This window comes from Eleginops maclovinus, chromosome 9 (genome assembly GCF_036324505.1).
Source record: "Eleginops maclovinus isolate JMC-PN-2008 ecotype Puerto Natales chromosome 9, JC_Emac_rtc_rv5, whole genome shotgun sequence".
Classification (NCBI taxonomy): domain Eukaryota; kingdom Metazoa; phylum Chordata; class Actinopteri; order Perciformes; family Eleginopidae; genus Eleginops; species Eleginops maclovinus.
The window spans coordinates 25,422,141-25,443,143 of NC_086357.1; the positions used below are offsets into that span (position 1 = coordinate 25,422,141).

Genomic DNA, 21,003 nt, shown 5'->3' on the forward strand with positions numbered 1-21,003 from the left:
TCGATGCTAGTGCTGCTCTCTCCACAGTGCCGTGTGAATGGTGCCTCCCTATAAACCTGCACGGCTCTTCAGTTTGATTTTTGGGTTTCTTCTTGCACTATTTTTTCCTTTAAAACGAAACACTCTTCCTCTCAGTGGTCGGTGTGCTCTCTCTCCTCTCTTGACTTGAATAATGGATGCTCCCCTTCACACTGAATCCCTGTTCTCCGCCTGTCCAGCAGCAGAGAACAGAACGGTCAAGGTAGTACGAGCAGAGAGGTGGAGTGACTGCAGCCTTGACTCTCACTATCATCTCTCTGCAGTTTGTTCCTATAATCTTTACAGTCTCCGTGTCACACCACCACATACAAATGCACATCGATAAACACATTAGACAGATGGTTGAAGCTCTGCTCTGACAGAGGCTAAAGCACGGGGCACCTCCACTCTTCAAAGATTCTCCGTCTCTCCCCTCGTTGCCGTTTCAAACGCCATCTGTACACCAGGCACACTAATGTTACTTAAAACAAGGACGTTGCTTCTGGTTTTCCTTTTCTTCTCCTAGCCATAATTAGAAGATAGCAGGAACAGCGTTTTTCTTTTCGCCTCTGCCATATTATTAAGTCTTTTGCAAAGTCTTATCATTTGATAGTTGGCACAATATAGCCGTGCAAGTAAAAGATAAAAGGACGCGGAGACGGAGCGGCGGAGCATCTGAAAACATATTACGATTTTGCTTATGTATGCGCGCATCGGTGCTATCTCTGTGGGTGTACGGGCCGGCTTGCAGGGATACAATGAACTCCATGCAGGAAACTGTGTGTGTTGGAGAGAGAAAGGAAGTGTCTTTTGTAACCCGGCAGCCAGATTTCTTCTGGTTTCTCGGAGGAGCCGCGATTTCTCCCCGTCACTCACTCAGTGTTTGGGGAAATGATAGTGGGGTTTTAGAGAAAGAGTGGCTTTGTTTGTGGCAGGAGCAAGAATACTTCCCTTTCATCATCTTTATCCTTTCACTGTCACCTCCTCCTCTCCTTCCCTTCTCTCCTTCCTCCTTTTCATTCCTGACTCACACCCATCCCCAGCTCCTCGCCTGTTTCCCACCCCCCTCCCCAGATTGAGGTAGCGTGTTATTAGTAAGGCAGCCAATGTGCCTGTCGGTGTGTGTTAGGGGGAGATAAGCACAGGTAGAGAGAGTTACATAAGCCGCTGTTGATTACTGTGGAGGAAAGGGAGAGCAAGAAAAGAGGGTGAGAAGAAGAAGGGGGGGAGAGTGGGAAAGACAGATTGCTGTACCTTAGTAAAGTACATTGTGCTCTAATGTTGCCTGTATGGCTGGCTGGTGGTTGATAAGTATCCTCGGCTTCGGGGGCCGGTTGAAAGGACAGTCATTAGGTTGGAGTCCCTCGACTGGCGGCTTGCTTCAGAGATTGCAAGTTTGTTTTTGTTATAATGTTTAATGGGAGGAAAATAAACTCTGTTCAAGGTTTACACCGTTAATATAGCATGACAGAGCGGTAATTAAAAAAAAGGAAAACCAAATCTGCTGGATATATTTTGATTGTGGATTAGTGGAGCAGATTTCGAATTTGAAAGTTTGTTCATTTAATCTGCATGTAGTTTTACTCTTTGGTAACATGCTGATAATATTTAAGGATGGAACTGATATTCTATGTTGAAAAACACTATTTTCAATTCATTTCATTTAAAAAGGGGCCTCATTATATCATTTTTTAGGATCAAATCTGTATCAAGTGTCTCTACTATGACATTAATGTTCTGAAAGCTCTTTATGTTTCTCATACTGCCTGTGCTGCAGCACCTCTTTTCACCCTCTGTCTGAATCCAGAGCCCAGTCTGCTCTGATTGGTCAGCTGGCCTGCTCTGTTGGGATTGGTCAACCGCTAAGAGATGTCCCGCCCCTTAGCCTATCACGTAGAATGTGTTGGAGCGCTAGCCAACAGAAGTGTGAGTGTTACATAGTGATGTCATTATGTTTGTGGAAGTTAACAAAGGAGTCCAACGGAGGCCAGATTGTTCTCTCGTAATGATTTAGGGAGTTTCGACAATGGACACTCCTCACACTCAGGGTTTCTTCTTTATTTAATAAATACCAGTACGTTGATGAGAAAACTCCTCTGTTTTTATTTGTTTTTTTCAGCAGTCAGTTATGATTTGCTACTGCGAACAATAACCTTGCTAACAGAGGGGTCCGTCACTTCCAACACAGCTGCTATATGCAATGTAAGACACCACCACACGGTCAAACTGTGTTTTCCCAGTGTATGATATGGCTGTATATTAAGGGGAGTATCCAACACAGCTTCGGAACATGCAGGCTGAAGGTTGACTCTATGTGGAAAAGTTTGACAGTTTTCTAACTCAGTGTTGCTTTGTGTTTATTCAGGGGACTTGTTGGTAAGAAAAACATCACAGTGGCAACCTTATCAACAAACTATTGCTGGAGGAAAACTGCTGGTCATTTCAGAGTGCAGTGTTGATGTGATGTGATGTGACAACTTCAGAACACATTAAATAAAAATACACTTATGGAGTGTTTGACACACTGCTGTGGTCCCTGGTGAACTCTGATATAAAGATACATTCTTTGTTTGTCAAGAAGTATAATCTCTATTGAAGTTCAGCTTTATTTATTCTACTGATATACATTATATAGCTCCACTAAAGGTTAATTATTATAAACAAAGAATTCATGTAATAGTGGATGGTCAGATCATATTTCTTTGATAGTTCATACTTCCCTCAACCTTTAGATAAGTTCATTTTACATTGCTCTGATCCTGATAATAAACATAATTAAAGAGAGCCGTCTCTGAGCTCCAACTTCACTTTTCTGCAGCTTACTTTTATTCCAATTTCGTATAAAGCTGAATTACCTCAGACTGCTCTCGCCTGCACTGGACACAATAGCATGTAGACACAAAGAGGAGAGAACGCGCACACACCTTTTGTCTGCAAAATTAAGGGTGATGGGGTCAACTGCCACCTCACCTCCTCACAATGCTATTGTGCAACTTCAAGGACAAGAGTGGCTGGTGCACACTTAGACACACACACACACACACACACACACACACACTGAGGAAATATATAACCTCTCTCACATAAACACACTCTGCAATCGGTCACAGACATCTCCACTGCTCTTTTCACACTTCATTCTCAATAGCACCTCTTCAAGTCGTGTGTGTGTGTATGTGTATGTGTATGTGTATGTGTGTGTGTGTGTGTGTGTGTGTGTGTGTGTGTGTGTGTCTTCATCAGTAAACCAGGCATTTGTCCAGAGGCCCTCTAGCCAGAATGAGCTCAAAAGCAAATAACCGCGAGGATTTAAGGACGAATGCAGCCATATATCTTGTCTTAGTGGGGGAGGTGAAGAGTCGATGCTCCTTTCTTCTTTAACTACCGCTGAGGTGCCCTTGAGCAAGCCTCTTGGAGTTGCTAAGTGCCTCACAAATGTAGACGGGGAATTGGGCGTAGTCCAATTTTCAAGGTGAAGCTGCAAACTGTCCGTCACCAATCACACTAACTGACTCCAGCTCATAAAGCGCTCTCCCCACAGACACAGCAGTGACCCCCATCTTACCTCGCGTACAGCACGAGCATGACAACTACAGTAATAAGTGAAGACAACCGTAGGAACAGCAATGGTTATTGTTTGCAGTGTGTAGATCCCATTAGGATTGTTATTTTTCTGCTTCTGACAAGCTAATTAAAATGTACAGGTACAGAGTTGGCACAAGAGGAAGGAAGGATGGAAGAGGAAATTGTTAAAGCCTGTCAGGGGAGAAGGAGCGAGAAAGGTAAAAAAAAAGAAGGAATAAAGCAGAATAATTTACAATGAATAGAAGTTAATGAGATACATGAGGAAAGGAAAGCCTTGGTGAGTGTGTGTGGTCAGTTAGGAGTGTTTCTTTGTGTCTGAGTTGCCAAGTCAGAGCCTTTTTGATTACACACCTAAACTACAAAAAAATTAATGGTCATCATTTTCAGTTTGTACATATTTTCTTCGCAATAACACGGAACACTGATCACCACAGTTCACAGTAAATGAGCTCCTTTTGCAATGTTGACAGCAAGGAAAACGCTTCCAGTATTTGAAGGGAGCGAGAAAATTGCAGAGAATGTGCAAATGAGCTACTTAGTCTGTCTAAGTAAAGAAAAAAATGTGCTGCAAATTGTGTTCTTAGAGTCTGGACAATTTTGTGTACTTTTACACGAATATGATCAGTTTAAACCAAATCGATTTTTTTTAGGGATAAAATATAATCCTGACTTTCAAAATGATGAGATATAAAACATGTTTGATCAATGCTTTTTCTTTCAAAGAGAGATGTGTTTCTTTAACAGCTGTGCCTGAAAGTAAATAACCTTGTGCTGCCTGTGTCCTGGAGAAAAAAACTAGATAATAAAAGGGGGAGTGAGATGGTCAAGGTTCTTCTCTGAATAAAAAATCAGGGGAATGTGCGCCATGAGATTATCCAGCAGGAAGCATGAAGGAGAGATGGGGAGAGGGATGGCATGTACAAAAATGTGGAATAACAATAAGGAGGGTTTTTATGTGTGAGAAGGAGACTGCACACAATGCTGCTCAAACACAAAATTCCCCTCTTTCTCGCTGCCTCTCTTTTATTCAGTCTCAGTCACACAGACATGCCTGTGTGCACACAGTATTATGTAAATAGTCTCTTCGGCAGAGTGCCACTGTCACTGAGCGAGCATCCTCTGGGCCATCGAGGCAGCCTCATTAAAACAAGGCACAGCAGCCATTAATAGATACCACATACACACACGCATACACATATACAGTGTACAGTCAGCGGCGCACACAGAGCGTTCACAGACACCAATAAAGTACCGCCCATGAAGCACGTCTCTAAATGTTCCTTTCAGGTGGCAGTCAAAAAATATCTCCAAGGAAACGACTCAAATGTCACTGAGAACAATGCATGAGGAGTGAGTGTGAGTGTGAGTGTGAGTGTGAGTGTGTGTGTGTGTGTGTGTGTGTGTGTGTGTGTGTGTGTGTGTGTGTGTGACTGAAGCACAAAGAAGAATGGACTGTGCTGCTTTAAACACACTCAAGGCCAATGCCACAAAACAACCCAATACACTCGCTGGTTTCTGTGTGTGTGTAACTCATATAGTATTCATCTCAGTCTTCTCCATTCCTCAAAATATACGAGAGCACATTGGGTTTGGTTTTCAGAAGGGTGAGGGGTGGAAGGGGGAGGTGAATATTCCAATATTATAAGGACTTTAGTGTTGCAGTGAATATATACACAGTACACCTGAATCTCTAGGTATAATGTCTTGTGATCCTGTAGGATTCCTAAAAAAACATTGAAACTACTTTTTGTTTATTAGTTAAGATGCAAATAAATTATGTCAGATATTTTTCAGATTTCTGATTTTATGTGTGTTATTTTTAATTCAGTAGTACCGCAACATATTGAATTCTAACCCCTGAATCTTGATGCACATTATATCATCAGGTCTTCCCAATGCAAAAGGACTACATGGGAAGGAATGGTTAATCAGTGATGGACTGGAAAAGCCCTTAACTAGGCAAATATGTAGCACAAATGTACAAAATCTCTATTTATGGGGCTACTTCTCATGTGTAGTCCCTGGAAAAATCAAACAAAGTCCCTGTCAAATCAAATGATGTGATTTAAAAAATAACATGACATAAAAAAGAGCAAAATGGATTGTTGTTGTTGTTGTGTCCAAACCCTGTGAAGTAAAAGGTGGCCTGTGTTTGTTTCTGATGTGCTGGCCCCGCAGGTGGCTCCCGAGGTGTGGGCTTCATCCGCTTTGATAAGAGGATAGAGGCTGAGGAGGCCATCAAGGGCCTGAATGGACAGAAGCCATCAGGCGCCGCCGAGCCCATCACCGTCAAGTTCGCCAACAACCCCAGCCAGAAGACCAGCCAAGCCCTGCTGTCACAACTCTACCAGTCCCCCAACCGCCGATACCCAGGACCCCTCCACCACCAGGCCCAGAGGTTCAGGTGAGTGCTGGGGCGGGGAGATGGAGATGATGGAGGAGGAAGAGACATGATAGGGTGGGGAAGGAGTCCAGATAGTCTTTTATACTGGGTGTATGGTTTTGTCATTTTCATTTGGTGACCCCACCAAAGTTCTTGCTTGATAACCAATAGTTTAAAATGTGTCAGAGAGGTGTAAAGATGGAAGACGTATTACCCTGGTTACAAATGTCCCATTCATTTTCTGCATAAACATTTCTAAGTGATTCACTGTAGGAGCTCTTTTACAATTTGGATCGAGTCTGATTCAAGAAGTAGTTGAAAAGATCTTCATTCTCTTCTTTCATTTCCTAATATGAATTAATAGAGTAGACTAATGCCCATGCTTGTATACTGTTCATAAAAACTTAAGGTTGGAACTTTAGTAAGACTCCCACTTTTTGTGCCCAAAAAATAACTTTTCCAGAGCTTAAAAATGTGTGTGTTAAAATAGAAATGGCCATTAAGAGACCTGAAGTCACTGCCAAAAGTTTAGAAATGTGAAGGTACTTGCTTTCCCCCAGAACTGTAGGTAATAATAATACACGGCTGTCAATGTCAGCATGCAAGATACACAAAATACCAACAAAAACAAACAAAACACCAGCAGAAAAAACAAGGAAATATAAGAATAGTAAGTAAGGAAGAAAATCAGGGCTCAGGACTAAACTCCTCCATATGATAGAAAATGGGTGTGGGATGCAGTAAAGTCACTATGGAAACACCCAAGGGACTAACCCTATTTTTTCCCAGTAATGAAGAACAAATTGGTGTTGAAATTGGCAAGAGGAAAGCTGGTTAACTGTGAGCTCCGGTTAAAAGAGATTCAATAGACTGCATTCATGCTTTAGTAAAATACACGAGTGTAGATCAGTTATGTTGTCATGAAACCTCCGTATATACTGTGGTTTTAGGTAGATGGTTTTTCAACAATATAAAAGGGTTGTTAGATAAGGATGCTAGATTAATCAGTAAAGAGGGAGGAGTAGGCAAACGTTAAAAAAGGAGTTATTTTTTCAGAAGTTAATTGTTGTTTACCTTGGAATTGGTATCAAGAATTGTGAAATTTCACTGGAATTGGTATTGACATTGGTGTCGGGACTCTTAATGGCCATAACATCAACCCCGAAACATAACCTGGAGCATTGTAATGTGAATTCATACTATTTGTATGTTTTAAAGATAACTAAACACATGTAATTAACAAAAAATATCCCGGAAATATACACTGAATTACGCCTGAAACAAAATGAAACGTGAATTAGCTCTGGGAAAAACCCCAGTAGAGATTAGAAAGCTGATATTGGTATCAAGAATTGCCCTGGAATTGGTATTGACATTATTATCGTGACACTCTTAATGGCCATAACATCAACCCCGAAACATAACCGGGAGCATTTTAATGTGAATTCAGAGAGGGATATAAACTTTCCACGATCAGCAGCTGCTCCTACTCAGCAGCTCTACTTAGGCTATGATGTAACGAAATGAAACACAAAATGCTAGGGGCTTAAAAGGATGTAGAATAAAGATGGGGGTCACTAGGAACGTTTGCCCTAAAGGTTGGAAATCTCAAGGTTCAACAGTTCGAGTACTGGAAAGCAGACGGACATTTAGAAACAGTAAAACATAGTATAATGTGGTGTGATGGATTCAAAAAGACTGGAAAAACTCCTGCTCTACCAGTGTATCGTTAAAAGAAAAACCGGATTGCTATTTAATATCATCAGTCTGGTTCTCGATGGCAATTGTTCTCGGTTTATGTAACGATAAATGAGTTTTATCCACCAAACACATCTGGTCTAAACAACAAGAAAACATTCGCAGCAAATGCAATTTAAACCGTTGGAACAGGGGGATGTTACACCCACAGGAAGAGAGCATGAGTCACAGCAAAATCTTATCTGCCAGCAGTGATGCACTTTTTTCTCCTCTGAACATTTCAGAAAACAAGTCTCCCCCTTCCTCCCCCTCCCTCCTTTTGAACAACAGGTGTGAGCTCTGCACCCGAAGCAGGTGTCAATAAATCAAACTGTGTGGGTCCACCAAGATTAGAGAGGAACTGTTCATGAGAGACTGTGGGGTTCTGTCGTTCACAACTACATGTTTCCCCTCATTTCATCATGCTGACATCCAGTCAACACATCCCAGAATACTGCCTGTGAGGCCTGGGCAACAAAACATGCATCTGGATTATTGTAAATGTTAATCAAACTGTTTTATTTCTCATTTAAAGCCTAAATGTTGCATCCTGTGGTCCTATTAGGCACAGAAGTGTATTGTGTTTTTTATAAATTGGCTCACTTTAAATATCCAATATAAATATACATTTTCCCCCAAAAATAAATAAAATAAGAGACTAATGTTTTTAATCCAAGGAACAAAAGGCCAATTAAAACAAATGATGCCAAATTGAATTCCAGGTTTAACCTCGTTTCAACCTAATTAAATGGAGTGCATATGAAGTACTTTTCCAAGTAGTTTTTCTGCCCAGGTCTGTGTTTTCCACAATCACTCAACATCATATACAGTATTTGCATATGCTGTATATTAGTCAAACTACCTGGTCATTTCCTGTCACTCCCTGACGACACAAACAGGTCTCTTTTTTTAATGTAAACTGTACTTATTAGGGCTCAAATCATGTCAGCTTTCCCTGATACAAAACACGACACAGAGACGAAGACGCCATCATCCGATCCAGCGAGGAACATTCTCAGAACTGGGGAGAGAAGATGTGCTCATACAATCTTCCCCCTCTCTTTCAATAACACTAAGCCGGTCGTGCTGTTTACTCTCTATCAAAGTCAGAGCTCGGAAGGTATTTTTCTTCTGGAGCGGCTTCCCTGGTGTGACACCTGAGCGATGTAGCGTGGCTGTGTGTCTGTGATACGCCAAGCCAATTTACAAGCTCGGCAGGAGAGCTGTCGCTTCTCATCACAACTCACAGGACACTTCCTAACTGTGTCTCTGTGCTCCTGCTCTCTGCTCCCAAACCTGCCTCTAAAAAACACCCCACATTTCAGAAGTTGAAAATGTGCATGACGCGCAGTTTCCATTTCCAAATCTTTCAACGACACTGCAAAATCTCCCTTTTATTTACCATAGTATTTAGTCAAACCTGAGCCGCTGTTTGCTCTGTTCATCCCTCAATTCAATCTAAAATAAGATGTGAAACGTGTATGTTTCAGTCAGTAAAAATGCTTGTGATTAACATAAAAATATAGAAGCAAAAAGGATCTACTTATGTGTACCTGAAACAAACAAAACAATACATTGGTCGGGAAAATGTCCCTTAAATATTGTAACACTGCCTATTTCTCCCCCTGCAGTATTCAGTCAAACCTGAGCTACTCTACTGCTCGCTATGTTTACTTTCTGCACAGACTGAAGCTAAAGTAAGGTAAAAAGACATATAATTAACTTAATAATAGTGAAGCCAAAAGGATCTCCACATGTATACCTGAAACAAAACGAAATGTAAATCAGCACGGGGAGAAAGAATTTCAGTAGAGATTAGAAAAGTGATACTCCTATTTTCCCAGAGTCAACACAGTAGTTAGTCAAACCTGAGCCACTGTTCTATTCATCTCAAAGATAATGAATCAATCTAGGGGAAGATATAAGATATGTGTATGTTTTAAATGTAAATAAGTGTAATTAACTGATAATAATAAAGCAGAGAGGATCTACCCGTTTGCCTGAATCAAAATGAAATTGTGAAATGTATTAGAAAGCTGATACTACTGCTGATTCAACACAGTATTCAGTCAAACCTCATATACCGTTGGTGCCATTTTACTCAAAAAGTAGTAGTAATATAAGTAAAATATGACATTTGTGTGTTTCAAAGTAAAAAAAGACATGTTCTGAACAAAGAAAGCCCCAAATATCCGCTGAATTACGCCTGATGCAAAATGAAATGTAAATTAGCTGTGGGAAAAACCCCATCAGAGATTAGAAAGCTGATACTCATGCTTGTTTTCCAAACTTAACACATTTGTGCTGCTGCTTATAGGTAAGTGAGAAAAGTATAATTATAGTTGCATCTATCCTGTGTGACTAAACCATGTTGGCCCGCTGTAACACGAGGTGATGTGTAATGTGCTTTGGTCCCTCTCAAAGACGAGCAAACATCCCCGGCTCGAGCACAATGCAGCGAGCCGGCTGCAGATAGATCCCGCCCGCTTCCCAGATCCTCCGTCGTTAACTAATGGCACTAATTAGCAAATTAGCCTTATTATATCCGGGGCAGGAGCCAATTTTAATTGAACGGGTTTTTGTTTCAAATAAGGGAAGACAAAAACACCCATTCCTCCATTAACGTGCATTGAGAGGAAGAACAAAAGGCGCCATTGTTTGTACAGAGCTTGGCGAGGCAGCGTGAAAAGCTGGCAGAGTGTTTGCGTGGCGAGCGAGCGTCGGTGTGTGCTCGTACACGTGAGGTGGAGAGAGAGGTAGCAGCAGGTTGTTTTGTTGTGGCCCATCGGCGTGGCATCCAGCAGATGTCTTCCCGCTCCGGGGCCTGCAGCGCCTCTCCTCTGAGCATCCTCTACAATTGACTCATTTACCCACAAAGCAGCCTGTTAGTTCGCTTCCCACGTAATGGGCTAATTACTGCTTTAATGACTCCGTATACCCTTTCCACCAGTATCCTTTTCTTCGTTGTAGGCCTCTTAATTTCTGGTTACATCAGGAGAGAACAGGGCAACAGAGCGGACACACCCCATAATAAGTAGGCCTACAAAACACTCAAAAAGCTTATTAAAAAATATTATAGAATTATCTTCAATATTTGGATTTCTTTGCAAGAATTTATGACTCAAATGCATCTTAAACGTTTAAATAAATACAAGCAACTTCTAACGCAGAATAAATCATATTTAAAACATGTTATTACTCTGCGTTGGTGTCCCGATCATCAGTACTAAGAATTCTTATTTATTAAAGGTGCTTAACCACAATTACCTGGCACCCAGTTGTTTTATTGTCCCTGATTAAAAGACTACTGATCTGTTATCTCTAACATGCAATTCGATTTTAAATAATCATTGTAAATAGTATTGCGATTATTCTTGAACAAGTTATTAAATAAAAGCCTTCACAGCCTAATTGCCCACCTAATTAAAATCAAATAACAATGAAGCTGTGTATTTATCACAAGCGTCTCATTGTAGAGTAGCTGGACTACAGTATGTAACAAACGCTTGTTGACTGAAAGAGAGGAGGAGGAGGAGAGGCAGGGCTAGTGGAGTCAAAGTCAGAGAGTTTTTAAGTGTTTTCAGGAGGAACGAGGAGTCACCGGCCAGCTGTTGCTCAATAAGCCGTGGCCTGTGTCCATTAGGCCAGAGGAGTTAATAAGACATGAGACAGGCCAGACCCAAGTGAGGAATGAAGGTCATTGAGTCAGCAGACTGCATCCATCCAATATTTCATACAGCCCACAGGTTCCTGAAGTCCCCTGTCTGACTGCAATGGCTACTAAAACCATTATTAAACCAAAGCATCTCCCAAACACTCACCCTTTTAGGCCGAGGGCGCTGTCTGACTAACACTTTCCATCTGACCTGTTAGCACTTAACCAGCTGACTGAATTTCATGCCTAGTTTAATGTTCTTTGTGTTCTTTTTTGGTTGGTCCATCTCATTCAAAAACATACTTACCACCCCCTTTCTCGCTCACCATCATTCAAATGCCAACCCATTACACTGACAGAACTCTGGATCACTTCCTGTCATCAAACCCGCAATTGAGTTGAATCAGAGACAATAGTCCAAAAGTCTTCCAATTAATGTGGCTGCATAAATTCTATGGATACCTGCATGCAAAGTAATTTGCCATTGGGTAGCACCATGGCTAGCCCAGCATCCTAGTACAGACATGTGCTATGCTATGCTATGCTAACGCCCTGCCACCATAAGGGCTCTATGTGTGACTGTAATACTAAACTGGGACCAGTCCACTGCTGTAGTCTGGTATAACGTTAAAACGCCTTCACTAATTCTATGTGCCTCTCTGCTCCGGCGTTAGCTAGCGAAGGGCTATGCTAACACCGCAGTCGCCAAACAAGCTAGTACCAGCATACTGATGGTACTGTAGCTTCATGATCCGATGATAGCATGTTCTGGTGGGGCTCCTCAGTGTAATGGGCCAACTATAGATGAGTTTGTTTGTTCTTGAGTGAGGAGGACCACGCAGTTCCTGCAGGGACTTAACATTAGTTCCGTTGAGTGAGTCGACCATCTGCCCACCATTAACCCCAGAACCCTCCTTCTCTTTACAGGCTGGACAATTTGCTTAATATGGCCTATGGCGTAAAGAGGTAATTAAAAACTTCACCCAATGCCAGATGTCCATGTTGACTCAATGATTTTTCAATTTCTGTTTCTTTCTCTCTTTTTGTTAGTTTATGTTTCCTTGTATTTTTGCAGTCACTTTGCGTTTTCAATTAGTTCAAGGTCAACTGCATTTTTGGTTCTTTAATTTGTTTGTTTTTCCTCGTAAGCTTGAGTTCGTTTTTTAAAACCCTACCAACCACTTAACGGTGTTAAAAAAAATTATCTGAAAACAATTAGTGTTTGTTTTCAGTGGTGATGGATTTGCTTTGTTTTCATTATGACCCGTGCTGGTGTTGTTTGGAATGTTTTGGGTTGTTTCTGTGTACTGAATGGATTTTGTTCTCTGGTGTAAAACTCTTAATTTCTAGGTGTGTTTATTTCTACCGGATTCAGGTTCTCCTGCCTCGTCACCCCACAGCTATAGCTCAGAAACAAACCTTCATAAAAAAAGGAGCCATTTTGAATTGGTCTCTCTAGTTTCCTCACTTTCTACATCCACTTTTAACTATGTACTCAATCCTTTATTGGATGAATGCATATGTGCAGTGGAAGCAATGATAAAACTATAAATTGCATTATTGAGATAAATAGAGAAAAGCACGCAGGATGAGGCTGGATGAACCTGGATCCCTGCTGGAAACAGGGAATGATGTTTCACTGCAGACAGCTCCAGCTTTGCTCGGCACTGCTCTGCTCAAATTCCTTCCTTTCGCCTCCATGTTTCATTTTGCTTTCTCGCTACCTTAGGTCTTACATAACCCAGAGCAGCAGCCACTGTGGTGATAGATGTTTCATGCGCTGACGGTGGCATCTTGCATGTTGCAAGCACAGGGGACACCATCTGAAGTCAGCTTAGCAACTCAAACAGGGAGGAAACTTTAGCTCCAGAGAAATATTCCCTCAGCGAGTTCTGGGGAAAAGCTATAATTGTGTTTAACCCTCACCGCCTCCCATGCCCGATAAGCACTTTAAGTCTTAACATAATTTTACTTTAAGATGAAAATAGTGTCCGATTCAGCCGTCATGATTGCAAAGCATGCCACCAAGATAGAAGTGCTTTCCGGTGATCTGAGGTTATTATTTGAAAGGAAAGAGGAGAAAGGTGTTAAGAGCTGGAGATGGTTCGCTTTAGAAAGGACAGAACAGATATCTGGTCAGCTACACTGTTGCTATGCAACCCCTGTTCTCGTCTGTAACATTGGTTAGTGTTTGGTCCCGCTCTGATGGGTACGCTCGCATGCACGTTTGCACACACAGACACACAACTCCACGGCCTCACAGTGGAAAGTGTTAGCCAGCCTCCAAAACCGTCACACTCTCACAATCTTCCTCACACACAGTACCCCGGCTTTTGCATATAAATCACCCGGGAGTTTTTTCCACGCCCAGCAGGAGAGGCCTGAACCCAACCGAGCATGTCAGACGAGTCCTCGACGTGATGAAGCCAGTTTAGATTCGTCTTGGAGAATATACTCTTAACAATATATCTCGGCCACGGAGAGACAAAGGAATCTTTTATAACACCGCTTTCTGCAGGCTGAATATAAAAGAAACCCTTGAATCTTTATCTTACAGAAAGATATAGCACCATAATCTGTTCACTTACTTAAAAAAGTCCAATCTGAGCTTTTACAGTCAATAAACCACCCGCCCGAGGTGCTTGTATGACAGCCACGGCAACAACAATGGCCAGAAGCAAACTCTGCACGACCAAAGTCATGCAGGAAGGTTGCAGTGATTGCCGGCCATATATAGTCACTGGAGAGAGAGGGGTGCGGGCCCTGAGCGGCGAGCAGTGCTATCGATCAGTGCCACCAGCTCACGAAGAGAACAGAACACCCTGCAGACTGCGGGAGGAGTGGGAGGAATACACTTTGTACCTTAATGCCACTAGGCTGTAAAGTGCTTCCATTTTCCATTTAGTTTGCTCCCCTCTTCCCTCCCTCCCTTTTCTCTTAAGAAAGCAGCCTTCTCTGAGACAGCTGCAGCAAAGCGGAAATCTCAATTAAAGCACGCCCAATAATGCCTATAGTCGTTTCTTGGAGAGAGGTGGAATAAGAAATGAACCTTTTTATCTCATTTACCTTTTATTTAAAAGTGGGGATTTTTTTTTTTTGTTCCTCCTTTCCCTTTTCCTTTGAGCGGAAAGGCAATTAAGTGAAGTCAACTGAGGATTCAAATCTCTAGCATCACAAGAAAAAGGGGGAAGATTATGAGGCGAATGAGGGCAGATTTAGCAGGCTGCTGATGGCGTGATCTTTGATGGATTTCTAGCAGCGGTTCAATTCAACAACTTCCTGCAATTTTGCTCCTAAAAGAGCCACTCAAGGACACAAAGACCGAACCTTCGTCTGCATCTCCTTCAGCAGAAATACAGCTCGGCATGCAGCGTCGCCGTCACTCCTGACAGGAGGCCTCTCAGAATTAAGGAGCTCATTTAGTAGTAGCTATGGAGACACATTCACTAACCTCTGCATGAACACACATGCCCTTTCAATAAACCCCCATGCATATGCACCCCGGTTCAGACATGGTTTGCAGATCGTTTTTGGAGTTTGATCAGTAAACTAGGGAAGCTTTTTATTGATTAAGGCTGTAGGCGGTAGCTGGTGAGCGTCATGGCAAGCTTTTAGATTTTAAGGAGGATTATGTCTTAAAGTGTGGCTCTCAGAACACAAGATGGACATATTTTTCACCGGTTTATGGCCATTTCATGTACAGCACATGCATTAAGTTCATCTGTCTACCTCAGCTCTCCATTAAAACTTCCTCTTTTCTCTCCCCCCTTCTTCTGCTCTCCCTCTCCTCTCAGGTTCTCCCCCATCACCATTGACAGCATGACCAGCCTGGTTGGCATGAACATCCCCGGGCACACGGGCACCGGTTGGTGCATCTTCGTGTACAACCTGTCCCCGGATTCGGATGAGAGCGTGCTCTGGCAGCTGTTCGGGCCCTTCGGCGCCGTCAACAACGTCAAGGTGATCCGCGACTTCAACACCAACAAGTGCAAAGGCTTCGGCTTCGTCACCATGACGAATTACGACGAGGCGGCCATGGCCATCGCCAGTCTCAACGGCTACAGGTTGGGCGACCGCGTCTTGCAAGTCTCCTTCAAGACTAACAAGACACACAAGTCCTGAACTTTAACAGGTAGAAGCAGTTGCCCCGCGACTTTGTCTGCTCCCAAATTGCCCCCAACCTCCCCCCCCCCCCCACCTCCTACCGTCCCTTAGCCCCTTCAGTCACTACCACCCTACTACAGCCATCCAACACAGCAAACTCAAACTCCAACCGGAACACAAAGCAACCAACAAACCATCAAATAAATTGAACTAGAAATGGCTTATATTATAACTTTGGACCTATAAGCCAATGTTGCCTAAGTATTACAAAAATGAAATGATGAAAATGTTCATAAGTTTTTAGGAAGCTCCTGTGATAATGCAGGCTTCCCTCTGTTGTGTATTCTTTCTGTTCGTTGTGGTTGTTCTGATTTCTCTCTCTTCTGTGTCAACAGTAGCAAATCCCTGTACCCCCTAATTTCAGAGAAGAGAATGTCCTTTTTAGATTGAAACTTTTTCTCTGTCTTGATTCAGGATTTGTTTTTCTTTTGTAAATCCGGATCCACTGTCGTTAGTATTATATACCTCCCTGTCGGTGAAAGGGAGGGGGCTCTTTTTTAAATTGGTGAACCATTCATTCATTTTTAGTGTGTATCAAAAACGTCCCCTTATCGATTCTAAATGGGATCCCACATCCCGGTAACTCTGATGTAGAAAACAAAAAAAAGAATTTCTAACATTGGTTTTGTTTTGTATCGCAAACAAAACATAATGTCTTTCCTCACTGGGGTTCAGGGAGATGGGGCGAGGGAGGGGATGGGTTAGCTTTCCTGATGACACGTAATTTAAGAAAAAAAAAATAACACTGTTGCCAAAGAGAAGATCTCTTTGCTTGAAAAAAATGCGTTTAGAAAAAAGATAAAAATAAAGAGAAAGAAGATCTATTTTTATAAATGATAATTAAAAGAAGAATTATTGAAGAATTTTTACAAGAATCTGGATTTGAAAAAAGAGAAAAATATTTTGACTGGCTAACTAGGGGGGGGCGGGGCGGGAGGGAGGGGGCACCACCTTGTCTTGTCGTTCTGCCGTGGTACTTTATAGGATCGAAGGTCTGCTTGTTTTTTGGGGAATCCAAGTTGGAGGTGATTTTGTAGATGGAAGGGATGCAAACCGAGGCAGGTGATTTTGGTAATTTTTCACATATGTACTAGTGCGTAATTATTCAACAGCGATACCCAAAAGGGAAGGGAGTGGGGTCTTTCCGAGGCCGAACCATCCTTATAGTCCAGAGCCCAAAGCAAGAAGACCCTTTGTCCACTTGTTTTCCTGTTTTCGTCATCAAGTCAATATGGGATATCAGTCAATAGATATATACACATCTATCCATCTAGAGAGCATACTATACATTATCTATATCATTTTTCTTCGCTCTGCGTTTGTGAATTTGAAAAGAACTTCCTTTTAGCGATCAACAGTAGGTGCTATACTACATTATTCACATATCTTAAATATCCAAGTTTGTTGTTCTATGTGTTGTTTAAAGAAAAAAAATACTTCGATGTTGGCATTGAATTGAGCTGCTGTTCTTTGTTTAATATTTGTTTATTGTTAAGCCCAAAAGAATCTGGTGAGACTATTTCTTTGCTGAATAACCAGATGATTGATTTCTTTTTGGGCCTTGTAAGAATCACTGAACAAAACTTTGATTTGGTATCTTTTTTGTTTTGGCTTGCTGACTTTTTAGGTTACTTGCTGAGCGTGAAACGTTTGTCAAAACTAAATGATGATTAGCTAGTTCCGTTAGTCTAGATATTTGTTTCCTTAAAAAGGATCTATGACAACTGTGTCTTTATTTGCTGTGTACAAATAGATGATATATATATACATATATAGTCTACATTTGTTTTACAATATCTACTGTACTATATGAGTTGTCACTGTTCTTTTGTTTGAGCTTGTCTTTTTCATATGACAACTTATTATGAAGTGGTGGTTCAGTTACTTAGAAAAACTTGTGAGGAAACTGTTCAATTGTTGTCATGTTGCTTGTGGAGAAAAAAAAAAGATTTGGATTAACTTTCAGTTAGCTAACCGCGGCAAAAGAAACCGAACAAAAGCGTAGAATATAACTGTATTTGTTTACTTATCGATTTTTTAAGACTATTTATTTTTTCTATTTATTTGTATTTATTCTATATTTATTAATTGGTTAATTTATCTGTGTATTTATGTATTTATTTGTTTCATTGTCTGTGTATTTGCGTGATTCTGGTACAGGGAGGGGGCGTTTCTGAGCAAAAGGGAACAAAGCGACTAGTGGAGCGGCTCGTCCAGTAGTCCACTGCACTGAGAGAACTTTTAGTACGTTCGTGCTTTGTACCAATATATCAAAATTACAATATAAAAAATCTAAAAGTCAAGAAAACTGAAAAAAATGTCTGGAGGGTTGGGGGACGCTCTTCCCTTATTACTAGAAACAGTTACTCGCTATGCATAACCTAGTTAATAGTTAAATTTGCTATTGCTTTTTTCTTGTCTTGTTAAAATGAAATCTTTAGATCTTTTTCAATAAAGTTTAGTCTTAATAGAATGTTATAAACAGTCGTTCTGGTTCAATATAACCTGTGATAAGTTTGTGTTGTTCTAAAAAGCCACTCCGTCCACACCCTCCCTCCACTTACTACCGCTTTGTGATGAAACCTTATGCAAAAATGTGGGTCTGAAAGCATAGTTTTCAGTTTTCAGTGAAACATTTTATATAACATTCAGCTCTTGGAGGCTTGGGCACATGACATTTTAAAAAACGGGAGCAAATGCCCATTGTTGTTTGAGGGTCATTCATTGCACTGGACTAAAAAAAAAAAAAATCGGTCAGAATCACTTAAGAGTCAGAACTTATTTTTAAAAATCATGTTTTCAAATGACATACCAACAAATCTTTAAAAAAAAAGAGAGAAATTGTTACCATTGCACACCAACTGTGATTTACAGCAGTTGTTGCTATACTCTGGAGAAATGAAAAAGGGATTGTACCGATTCTATATTTTATATACTCTAATATGATATATATTATATATTTTGAAAGGTGAAAGGGAATGGTTCCAGAAGTATAAATATACGGAATTGGATTATTTTGTTTGTTGTTAAGACTTGAAAACATGAAGGAGGTGTGCGGAGAGCATTTCAAACACTCAGACGCATGCTCGCATAGGGACATCCTCCTCTCTCACACCTCAGTCATCTGACAGGCCGGGTCATCCTATAACCTCATCGTCATCCCGTCGTCATCCAATCACATAGTTTTCTAACGTCATTAACGGCAACAAACCAACCCACCCACCAACCGACCAACCAGACCCCTTCACGCTCCCCGCCGCCGTCGGGAGCTTGAATTATGCAACGACCCCAGTAGAATGTTGTTCTGACGTGTGAACTAATTTCCTACACTTGTATGACTTTTGAACTCTTACGATGCGTGCCTGTGTTTCCGCCTAGACCCTGTGTGCACATGTGTGAGTGTGTGCGCATGTGTGCATGTTTGTGTGCATGTTCCTTTTATGTAGTCGTGTGCCGTGTCCTCATATGTTTGTAAGCGTGGAGTACATTACATGTTTGTGATTGTGTGTGTGTGTGTGTGTGTGTGTGTGCGCGATTTGGGTGCATTTGGGTCTGTTTTGTGCACATGTATACTTAGTATATTGTGTGTGAATCCCCGTGTGAGTGTGTGCGCGGATGCTGGAGATGTGCGAGTGTGTGTGTGAGTGTGTGTGTGCTGAAACATGGGGCTGCGTCACCTCGCTCTATGCCCAACCCCTATGGCTCACACCATCCCCTGTAGCGCCTTATAGTGGCAGCCTGCCAGTAGGAACAACGCAGCCAGTAGTGGAGGAGGGAAGGTGAACAGAGGAACTAGGCTCTTCTTGTCAGTTTGCATTTTTTTCCTCCTGAGACGTGTTTGTTTACTATCTGAAAAATCTATAAACGAAATCTTTAAAGACAAAAAAGACGAAAAAATGTTCACAGGGCCCCATGACCGCGGCTCTCTCTACTCTCCTGCTTATGTTATTACTTAACAATTATCAATGATGATTATTATGATTATTATTGCTATTATTCTTAGTATTCTTATTCTTATTATTAATCCAATTACTGCGATGAATGACTTCATGTTATCCTTGCTAGTTTAGGTCATTTCTGAAACTGGAAACAAAATAAAAATCTTGCTGTAAATGTTTGTTTTTTCTTTTTCATAAAACTGTTGTGTTTGAATTATTTGTACTTTTGAATGTTGGGACAATAAAATGAGGTGTTAAGAGCTTGGATGTTTCTTGTTGTGATGAATGAAGCACTTTAATATTCCACACTGAAACCCATAAGAGGACATCTTCCTGTTGCAATAAGGAGAATCAAAAAGGCTTTAAGGATCATTCATTTCATGACATGTCACTTATTAGATGCTTTTATCCAAAGATTACTCAGTGAGTCCCGCACTAGATATTTGGACTCATAGCGTTTATTGAAATTAAAATAAATTACTTGCCAATTTTGACAGAAAGAGTACAGCAACTTAAATAAAAGAAATCATTTTTGAGGCATAAAAAACAAGATTCGATAGTTCCAGTTCCTCAAATTTTAATATTTACAGCTTTTTGTAGTTCTTTAATCTCTGAAAATGTAATGTTTTTTGAGGGAGTTATTTTGGGCTGACATTTCTGCAACACATCTGTGACTGCAAACACTTCTGTATAATTAATCATGTGTATTTTAGGTGTGTTGTTTTTAATTTATTTCTGAATTTTAAGACAACAAAAACATATTTAAAAGTACCTTTAAAAAGCACTCCATGAATAACATTCATTCTTATTATTATTATTAAGTTAAACAACCTAATAATCAAAGTGTTTTGTACAAAATCTTGATCCTCCTTTGATCAATAATAGCTGCAGTCTTTGGTTTACTGTTTTAAAATGTGCTTTATAAATAAACTTAACTACACAGCTCAGTCTTCACTTGGGGGGAAACTATAAATACAACAGAATAGCAGCGACCGTAAATCACAGATTGAATCTGCGTTCAGAGTGACCTTTCAGCTTCTGAGGGACGGTCACGACACGGAGGCGGAAACACTGCAGACATTAAACGCAGTGCTGATCTCAGGCAGCCGGAAAGGTGCTGCTGGAGGACAGAGGAGAGGAATCAGCGAGATAACACTGCCCCCTGCATCTTCACACGAGTATCCGGGAGTCACAACATCTGTGGTAAATATTGTCTTTTTATTTCAATAGAAACTTCAACAGAAACACCTGAAGCAGAGGGACTGAGAATAAAGCCTCAGAGGGTGGAGGGAAATCTCTGCTGCAGACCACATCTGTTCATCAATAACGACGTTCTCAATGTACTCCGTAATGTTCAGCAATGTGAGCCCAGCTTTACGCCTTTATAATCCAAATCACACCGGAGAGCTTTACAGCGGCTGTGGAGGAGATGATGGCTGTGAGACGGCGGTGTGTTCAGCCACTCTTGTCTTTCATCTCCCGTTGTCAGCAACTTAATGATCCTCCACTCTCATCAAGGAGAT

The 21,003-nt window shown here is 41.2% G+C and overlaps 1 protein-coding gene across 4 annotated transcripts in view; it reads left to right on the forward strand.

Annotated features, from left to right (window-relative positions):
* The window catches only part of elavl4 (ELAV like neuron-specific RNA binding protein 4), an 84,360-nt gene extending 64,619 nt beyond the window's left edge, over positions 1-19,741 (forward strand). For 3 of the 4 annotated variants that reach the window (XM_063892280.1, XM_063892278.1, XM_063892281.1), the window contains exons 6-8: positions 5,782-6,007; positions 12,306-12,344; positions 15,173-19,741. In XM_063892280.1, coding sequence (XP_063748350.1) covers positions 5,782-6,007; positions 12,306-12,344; positions 15,173-15,500 — 593 coding nt within the window. In that variant the 3' untranslated portion in view covers positions 15,501-19,741. The remainder of the gene's footprint in view (positions 1-5,781; positions 6,008-12,305; positions 12,345-15,172) is intronic. The other variant, XM_063892279.1, reaches the window with a different exon arrangement.
* Positions 19,742-21,003: the final 1,262 nt, after the last annotated feature.